Source organism: Sesamum indicum, linkage group LG11 (assembly GCF_000512975.1).
Source record: "Sesamum indicum cultivar Zhongzhi No. 13 linkage group LG11, S_indicum_v1.0, whole genome shotgun sequence".
Taxonomy (NCBI): domain Eukaryota; kingdom Viridiplantae; phylum Streptophyta; class Magnoliopsida; order Lamiales; family Pedaliaceae; genus Sesamum; species Sesamum indicum.
The window spans coordinates 11,695,116-11,705,290 of NC_026155.1; the positions used below are offsets into that span (position 1 = coordinate 11,695,116).

The 10,175-nt window shown below is 37.1% G+C and overlaps 2 protein-coding genes across 2 annotated transcripts; both read right to left on the reverse strand.

The window, feature by feature from the left end:
• LOC105174083 (probable purple acid phosphatase 20) lies at positions 4,898–7,346 on the reverse strand. Its single transcript, XM_011096065.2, has 5 exons — positions 7,039–7,346; positions 6,179–6,470; positions 5,515–6,089; positions 5,234–5,322; positions 4,898–5,150 (listed from the first exon to the last, which is right to left on the reverse strand). Exons 1-5 carry the CDS (start codon positions 7,186–7,188, stop codon positions 4,970–4,972), a joined length of 1,287 nt encoding a protein of 428 aa, XP_011094367.1. The 5' UTR covers positions 7,189–7,346; the 3' UTR covers positions 4,898–4,969.
• Positions 8,112–9,960, reverse strand: LOC105174215 (probable purple acid phosphatase 20). The gene is made up of 4 exons (XM_011096240.1): positions 9,672–9,960; positions 8,594–9,168; positions 8,399–8,487; positions 8,112–8,325 (listed from the first exon to the last, which is right to left on the reverse strand). Exons 1-4 carry the CDS (start codon positions 9,931–9,933, stop codon positions 8,112–8,114), a joined length of 1,140 nt encoding a protein of 379 aa, XP_011094542.1. The 5' UTR covers positions 9,934–9,960.

The following is a 10,175-nucleotide window of genomic DNA, read 5'->3' on the forward strand; positions in this document are numbered from 1 at the left end:
GGTGAAATTAGGGAAGGGTTTGGAGTGGGGGGTGGGGGGGGGGGGGGGGGGGGGGGGTTAAGAATATGTTGATGGGATTCTTTTGTAATAAATTAGGTCTGAAAATCCAAATGATGGCGAAAGCCTACTAATTATGGCCTCAATTCTTCACACCCAGTGGCCAGTACCCCCTCTTAATTAATTGAAATTATTATTTGTGTTTTGCACTTTTTTTTCGCAGCCATTTGGAGGGTCAGGGTCGGGGTCATGGTCGTGGTCGTGAACCCACACTTTAACCAAAAAGGTTGGTTTGGTTCATGATTCAAGCTATTTAGGATGAAAACTGTATTTGTATTCTTGTCTCAGGAATGTAGGCCACTTAATTATCAATCCATCCCTTCCTTTGGATGCCCATATGCCCATCAACCATTCATTCTTCTCCATTGAGTACCCATCATAATCTGCATTGCCTGTAAAATCACTACAATTATTCACCCCCCATCCCCCACATTACCATTGCCTTCTTTACCTTTCGCGTCCCCCACCTCCACCCAAATATAATTACATAAATTAATTATATAACAAGTATAATATATTTATAGTATAATTAGTGAAAAATTGATCAATTATATAACAAGTGTATTATTATATTTATTTTATAATTAATTTAATCTGATCAAACTTGATTTAAATAAAAGAAAAAATGGTTACGCGGTAAAGACATAATTAGGATTAGGCGGAGTAGAGCCGTGCAAATGGGATTGGGCATTATTGTTACATGTGGTGTGGGGGGAATTGAATGTGAAATAACTTTATTTGGTTGAAGGAGGAAGAGGAGGAGGAAGAGGAAGAGGAAGAGGAGCAGCCCATGCAGTGATCTCATCAACAATTGCAACCCCCCACCCCACTTTTCTGAGGTAAATTCTAATGATTTCACATAATAATAATAACAAATGCCTGCAAGGCTAATGATGGAATTACATGATGGTGCATTGAACCCTACACGTGAGCTTACAATCTTAGGAGTACTACTACTACTACTACTATAAATTAATATGGCCCCACTCATTGTGATGGGGACCACCCCCACCCCAGGCCCCACCCGAGATCAATTTTTCTCAACTTCCTTTTTCCATTTTGATCTTCTGACCTGCTGAGTAGACTTTTAGTCTGGTGGTCAAGACTGCACTGGATTGGATTCAGAGCCCCCCCCCCCCAACCCCTCATTCTTTCACTAAATAATAATCAATCATTCTTATTATACATATGTATATAAAATTCCCAAAAAATTAATTATTTGAATTATTGATATATTGAATCAATCTTTATATTTAAAATAAATTAAATAATATAATAAATCGTACAGAAATATTTTTTATTAGAATGATTAAAATCCTATATATAAATATTTTTTTAATTAGAATGATTAAAATAATTGTGAGTTTAGAAATTGTGGAGGGGTAGTAGGTATTAGTTTATAGTAATTGGAAATGTTGAAGAAAAAAGATTTGAATGGGGGATCAACTTTTTGTATGGGCATGTTTATTGTCTACCTTTCCTCCAACATTATGAATGCCTTAATTATTTTCAACACTTGGATAAATTATGAATTTTGGGCACATCAGCAACCAAACTGCCAACAATCCTACCCACCAACCTTAATCACCAAACTTTCAACTTAACCATTCTCTTTTCTAAACTCACCATTTTCCAGCCCCACCTTCTCTATTAATACTAACTGCTCATTCTAAATTTATCACTTCACATATATATTAATTGATTGTAATTTTAATTTTATCATTATGGGATTTCCAAGTGTAAATTTGTAATAACGAGATGGACCCAAGTGGCACTGTAATGAAAAAAATATATTATTCTCGATATCATAAATGGTTATGCCTTTAAAATTATGGTAATTCGATGCTGTCTATCCTTGACTGAATAAAATCAAAACAAAATTTTGAATTTCTGCTATGATTAATAAAAAATTTATCTTGATTTTAGTTCTGGTCAAAATATTACAATTGGTCAAATCATATGAAAGAAAGAGATTAATTACTAGTCTCCTTTGAATTTGAAAATTCAAGTCAAATGAGGCTTATTTTTTCCGAGTTTGACAAGTTATTAAAAAGAAAAAAGAAGAATGTTCTTTTTTCTTTTTCTATTTTTGAAAATAATTTATGCAATTTTCCCATATTTTTCACCCATCTTATCTATTCTTTTTTTTTTTTATTTTTAGGAAAAAAATATTATCTTGAAAAGATATACACAATGAATTAAAAAAGCACAGATTTTCTCTAAACAATAGATGTCTTTCACATCCAACTATACCAATGAGTACAGGGATTTCATAATCAAGACAAAATTCTTGATTTTTAATTATATTTTTCAACTTAAAAAGTTCATCTAGTATCAGATGCATCTCACAGAGTTTATTCAAATAAGTATGAATCTGAAAGAGCACTAGCCATGCACCATAGTTGGCAAACTCTGCCTCCTCATACTATGTATAATTAACAAACACAAAATCAACTATGCTCACTTATGTTTGAATATAACGGGAATAGTTACAATTACATGATATACCTGTTGTGATTTTTAATTAATACATGAAATCTATGAATTAGGTTGAGAAAATAAGAGAGAAATGTTTGTCCCACACAGAAAAATCATCGGATAATGATTAGATTTGATAAATATATTAGGTGTTGGGGGTGAGTATTATACACTCATATTTTTATTATCCCATATAGGAAGTTTATTAGTATAATAAACTCTTTATTTAAGTTCAAGTCTAAATTTAAGCTTAAAATGTTATAAAGATTAGAGTGAATATGGGGGTGCCTCATATGCATGCAACTTGGCTTTGAGTATTGTGTGTTGGGCAAATAACTTAGTCTCAAAATATATATTTTTGCAGTAAAAATATTTGGATTTTATTTTAACAATTGAAATTAAAATCTGATTTTAAAAACTAAAATTCAGGTTCAGATTTCAAGTTATATCAACCGGAAACTGAAAATTCTTTGAATTGCTGCTTCAATGTTAGCCGTTAATGGTTGGCTGTTACGCTAGGAAATTGAAGGCATTAAGTGGTGAGAATTGGGCATGCCTGTGAAAGGCTACCCATTTCTCAACTTTAATACAATACTACACACTAACACCTTAACTCTTCCTCTACCCCTCACTCTCTCTCTTGGCCTATTTCCCTCAATTTTTCATAATTTGAGTTTTTTTTTTTTTTTTGTTTCAATGACAAGTTTTTGAGTATTTGATTGATGTGTACTTTGATATAATGTTAAAATTAAAAGAACTATAATCATCTTATTTTGGGAGAAATTACATTGTACCGATGTCCTACTTATATGAGACGTATATTTTCTTCAAAGCAAGCAGTGAATGCTGCAATTCGATTAAATTTATGATTATCATTGGACTAAGAATGTTACGATACAATTTTTCGTTGTAAGTTTACTATTTAATTTACTTGTCTTAAATTGCATTTCTAATTGTTATATGTTATTTGTTTCAACATGGTTGTTGGGAATTTATACTCAAAGTGATGAGCCCAAATTACACAACAATTACAGAGATAATGATGATTTGGAAAATCCCTTATTCAATAATTTACAAATAAATAAAGAATGAATAACAGATAAAATATACAATATGAAAGCAATAAAAATAACTGGCTCAGGAGCCAGATCCGGTAACTAAATGCCCAAGCGCCACCACCGGCCGGCAATCCTCATGGTTGCAAAACCCACAAAGCCATCAAGACATAGACCCACAAAGAGATCACTTAAACTTCATTTAGAATCGCTCAAAATTCCATTAAGGAGTTTCTTTCACACACATAAAATAATCTCACAAAGTATTTCACGAAGAAAGGTTTCAGTTTGTTCTTGTTCTACTCAGGTTCTTAATCAAACCAGAAAAGAGGGTGAGGATTTTATAGTGGTCAGAAATTGAAGATGAAGGCGGTGGAGGATTGGTAGTTTAGAGAAACAAGGGAGAGAGAGAGAGTGATGGGGAAGATGAAGAGAGAAAACAACGGCTAATACAAAAAATGAGGGGGAAAGTGATAAGGGTTAGGATTAAGTAGCCGGGTCGGGATGTGGGTCGGGTCAATGGGTTGGGTTGGGTAATGGGTCAGGCAACAAGTGGGCCACCATCCAAGTGAGAGGCTTTGGTGGGTTGGGTCATGAGCCAAAATCCAACAATGACTTTTATTGCTTTTAATTTCTAAATTCGATTATTATATTTCAAAATATTGTTTGATTACACCAAAGTGAAATTTTTCCAACAACGCCATGCCACAGATTTCTGACTAGTTCAAGAAATGATGGAGGTTGTGGGTCTGATTTCGTTTGATCAACAAGAGACGATGCATACATAGTTTGTTGTTGGTAGGATAAAAGAGTAAATTTTGGAGTTGTAAGTAATAAGTAGCAATTAGCTCCCATAGGCCAAGAGTGCAGTGGCGATGAAATTTTGGACCACAACACAACTCAATAAGTTTGTGAATATGGAGAGGTTGAGGTTGGCGACGTTTCTTTCATCATTATACACTTCACTACACCATCCTACTTTTTGTACTTGCTTCCCTTTTCCAAAATATCATAACTTAGGAATATTCCCCTCTTTTCTTAACCATTCTCAATCTCAATCTATCCCTTCTTTTTCTTTGCCCAATGGATGTAGTAGCCCAGCCCCAGCCCCAGCCCCAACCCCAGCCCAATCCCAAATTATAGTAATGTAGGCGAGAGGCCCGTCGAATTTTATTTAAATCATGAGGTTGAAGTTTCACGATTAAAATTTTATGAATCAGAGTTCACGAAGGATGTTGGTCTATATGTTACTTTGATAATGTTTTGTTTTGTTTTCTTTTTATGCATTTTGGTCGACATTAACAATGTATCAAGCAAACTAGGAACCGGTTATATAAGCGGTAATAGTGTTGCAAACATTTATTCATTTGATTCAAAATTTAAGAGCAAGCGGAGACAGATGCAAGGCTTCTCAACCAGACCTCATCAGATGCAACCGCAACATTGTCGTCGTTTATGTGCCATGTCCATAGAGCATGGGTTGCATTTACTATGTTCAGATGCCCATGCCCAAAACTTGGTTCCCTAAATGCAGATATTCTTGGCTGTGGATCCATAAACCTGGCAACCATAACGCGCAATTTATTAAGAAAATGACAATAATATGTCTACAGTTGATTCATATCCCGTAGACAAATAACTACCTCATAGCAAGACCTTCGCGATTGCCTCCATCCCCAATGGTTATATGCACGGGACCACATTCGTCGGCTTGATTCTTGTAGACACGCACCTAATTAAAGTGAAATATTTAAATATATATGGCTTGACAAGGGAGTTGAGAATTAGGTGAGATTTTAGAAAAATGATAGTTAGTTAGAGGTCGTTTTCAATCATTAGAAATCCATTTTCTAAAGTACTATTCATAACTTTGGATCAATTACAAGTACTCTATAAGTGTGCAAATTGAAGAAATATGGCTTACAAAGCGCTCATAGGCATGGACATGCCCTGCAAAAATGGCATCCACACGGGCACGGTACAGCAAATCCTCCATGGATGTCTTCATGCCAACAGACTCGTGCTCTCCTTGATGCGCTTCATTAGAATTGTACCATGGTGCATGTATGAGAGCAATTAGCCACGGAGTTTTTCTCCGATCTATCTTCCTCAGATCAGCCTGCAGCCAACGGTACTGATCTGATTCGGGCCCAAAATCAGCATAAGATCCCAGCATGATGACATGAACACCAGCCACTTCAAAGGAGTAGTATAAGTTTGAAGATGAATCACTCTCCTCATAAGGCATAAACCATCTTGCAATGTATGATGTAAAGCTCTCATGATGGACGGCTGGGATTTTCTCGACTTCGTGGTTGCCTTGTGTAACCATCCACGGCCGGTTGCTGGCTAGTGGCTGTACCAACTGCCCGAAAGTGTCCCAAGATGGTTGGTACATATCAGCATAAGACAAATCTCCCGGCAATAGCAATACATCATAGTTTGATTTCGCAATGTGGTCAAGGGTCGAACTTGTCCACTCAGTTTGCCCAAGATCACCTGCAATAAACAGACATATGAGAAAGCACGCAGACAGACACAAACAAAAATGTATATATCACTATCTATATATGATTGATTGTCTCTACCTACGATTGCAAATTTGATAGGATACAGAGATGGTGGAGTTTTGAAGCTGAACTCCATCGAAGAACTCAGACCACAACGGTAGTAATACACCGTGTTTGGCTTCAAAGGACCGATGACCACGTTGTGTATTTCTCCCGAGCGATATGTTACATAGTGGTACATATTGGTAGTTCCGTTGGCGGAGGAAGTACTAGCTCCCGGAGACGTACCGTAGTAAACAACTGATGGGGTTGGATCAGAAGTAATCCATGATATTCTCATGTGGTTCTCACCGCTCAGAGATATGTGCACCTGCAAGCATCAGAACCCATGCTTGTTTATCAGGGATTAATTAATACCTTCGAGGATAAAAATTGTTACATCAACTTATCAAAGTACACTAGTATCATACATGTTAAGGAAGCTCAAGTTTGTTGTTTTTAGTTCAACCTCCCCCTAAGTTGGTGTGCTTGCTTTCAACAAGATGCAGAAATTAATCATTAACAGTGTAATAAAACAATTAAATCAATATGCAATGGAACACAAGTTCATCAGGATTTTAGGGCCACGACCAAGATCCGATATTAGATATAATTCGAGAAAATTAGGAAGCCTGTCCAATTACAAATTGATGTAATATGCTCAAGCAAATTCGCAATAATAACGTAATCCCAAGTAATTACACACACAAAATCATTAATTACAAGGTTGAGAAACACAAAGATTGCCCAAACCAAAAACAGAATGCACAACACAAGTAACAGCCAATGATTGCTGCAAGAGAGAGAGAGAGAGAAGTGTGTAAATGAATCTATGGCGACACGAAAATCAATGCAAGAAAAACAATCACTAGAAGAGATCATAAACGTAGATTTTTTACCTGTTGTGGAGAAGTGGGATCAATTTCATCAAGTTGTTTAAAGAGTAGCCCTGAAAGGGACCTCCGCGGCGGCGGCCGGCGGTATTCAGCGGCGCAAACATCAATGGCTACCGCAAAAACTAATAACAAAACCAAGCAGTTGGAGGCCATACCCAGAAAACCCAAAACAAAAAGAAAAAAAGAGGAAGATGAGAAGTGAAAAGGAAAGAAGAGTAGAGAATTTTTGAGAGTGAAGTTTGCGGCTATATATGGTATAAAAACAGTTGTGTGAACTGGAGAGAGAAAACAGAGGTTACAGACAAAAAGGACAACACAGGAATCCTTGCCTTAAAAGTCTTTACGGGCGGCAATCCGTTGCAGGATTAATGCTGCCAACACGGCTTTGCCTATATTTACGTGCATGCTTTTCGCACATCATCTCTTTACTTTGTCGGTTTTTCTTATGCACTTGTTGATCTATATTGTGTCTGAAACATGATATCTGCTTCTATATTGGGATAGATGGCCTTTCAACCTAATGATTATTACTACGTAATATGATTTGAATCCAACATTATTAGTATTAATTCCTCATGAAATGAGTTTATACCTTTGTTATGTAAGAATCTGAAGCAACTGATTGTGAAATAGGTCCAATTATATTTACTATAAGATTGATTTAGATTAATAATGAATATTCGTTGATAAGTAATTTTGATCTGGGTTCATAGATAAAATATTGTGTCACAAGATTGGAGTCGTAAAAAAGGAAACCGTTGATATTGTCCCTGCGAAACTGTGGGTATGGGCTATAATGTGCAACTTTGACTGGGCCGTTCCTGGGCTTTCCTATGTCCAATCTTGGCCCAGTCCATTCCCAAAGAAGTCCAAGCCTATAAAATGAAGGCTTCGATGTCATATGTCGGCTAGCCCAGCCCAGCCCAACTGAGAATCCATTTTACTCTGATCTAGGAAAAGGATCGAGTCCTACACCTACATTACACCAGAAGAAAGACTTAACCAATCAAGACCGTTGACAACAAATTAATTGATCACTTCACTCAGTATTATCTAGATATGATCAGTATTTTGACTCATGTGTTCCAATTCAGTCCATGTATTCGTGATTTGTAACAAGTTGGGACAGTTGCAAGGCTCCTCAATACGACATTATCAGATGCAACAGCAATGTCTTCCTTGTTTCTATGCCATGTCCACACAGCATGGGTTGCGTTTAGTACCGACAACTGTCCGTGCCCGAAATTTGCCTCCCTGAAAGCAGATATCTTTGGCTGTGGCTCCAAAAACCTGTTGACGAAAACGACACGAGTTGAATCTATCCACTAATTTTTGCATTATGAGTTTGAGTGATTAAAGTTACCTTAGAGCAAGGCCTTCATGATTGCCTCCGGCCCCTGACGTTATGTACACCGGACCACACTCGTTGGCCTGATCCTTGTACACTCGTACCTAATCCATGTGTAGTAGTAATAAGTCGGAAAAAAGTATGATCTTAGTTATAACAATCTGTAACTCTCTGTATGAAATTAGAAATGCAACATTAGTAACGGCTTACGAATCGTTCATAGGCATGGACATGGCCTGCAAAAACGACATCGACACGAGCTCTATAGAGCACATCTTCCATGGCCTTCTTCATGCCAAAAGACGCATACTCTCCTTGATGTGCTTCATTAGAATTGTACCATGGCGCATGCACAACAGCAATGAGCCACGGTGTTGTTCTCCTATCAACCTTGCGCAAATCGGCCTGCAGCCAACGGTACTGGTTGGAACCAGGTTCGAAATTGGCGTATGAGCCGAGCATTAGGACATGAACGCCGCCAGCCTTGAAAGAGTAATACAAGTTTGAAGGCGAACCGCACTCCTCGTAAGGCATAACCCATCTTGCATTGTAAGATGTAAAACTCTTGCGATAAATCCCTCTGATTCTCTCTCGTTCGTGGTTTCCTTCTGTGACCATCCATGGCCTCTTGCTGGCCAGTGGCTCCACGAAGTGCCCGAAAGTATCCCACCTCGGCTGGTACATGTCTGCATACGACAAGTCTCCTGGCAATAGCAACAGATCGTAATTTGACTTCTCAATGTGTTCGAGTGTAGAACTCGTCCGTTGTGTTTGTCCGAGATCACCTGTTCCAGTAGTTTATAATGTATCAATCGCCAGCATTATTTTATACTGATACACACAAATATGAGAAATTCTTCAAGTAGCTGATTCAGTGGGTGTAGCACCAGCATGTAACACCAAAAATTAAATGGGTGAAAATTAGGACACAACAGTCATTTTGTCCTCTAATTTTAAAATTTTCAAATGTTGAGGACAAAGAATAATCGAAATTCACTAAAATAGCTGGACAAGTGCTTATGTGAGTTTACGATCGGATTTTTCCAGTCATTGTAGTAATTAAATTTCATCTATTTTTGTGCTTAATGTGTAAAGTTTTCAACTTACAGGACAAAATTATCAAAATAAATTTGTAAAGAGTAAAATTTTCAACCTGATATGATTCGACTATCTGTAAAATCTAAATTTTAATATTTTATGCAATATTTTGCAAAAAAAAAAAAAGCAATGCTTCAAGCATGATGAAAGCATAGCAAATAACCCATCTTGTTTAATTTTGTATTGTTACCTACAACGGCGAACTTGATTGGAAATGGTGATGGTAGAGTCTTAAAGGTGAACTCTGGAGAAAACTTAATGCCGCAACGATAGTAATACAACGTGTCTGGGTTCAAGGGGCCAATGACGACATCGTGTATCTCCCCGGAAGTGTACCTTAGATAGTGATACATATTAGTACTCCCCTTTGCTGACAAACTGTAATTCCCGGAAGACGTACCATAGTACACAATTGCCGGAGTAGGGAACAACGTTGTCCATGATATTCTCATGTGCTTCTTACCACTCAACGATATTCGGACCTGCACCCTCTCCTCTCTTCATATTCATTATTAATGTATGAAACATAGGTAATGAATAATGTCATATGGTAATGTTCTCCAAAAAATTAAAAAATAATGTTATACGGTACTCTTTGGACAAGAAACGGTCGTCGGGATCGACCGCCCTGTTTCTGGCGGATCTAACTCGCAAAACTGGATTACTTATATATTTTCTTGGATGCATGAAAATT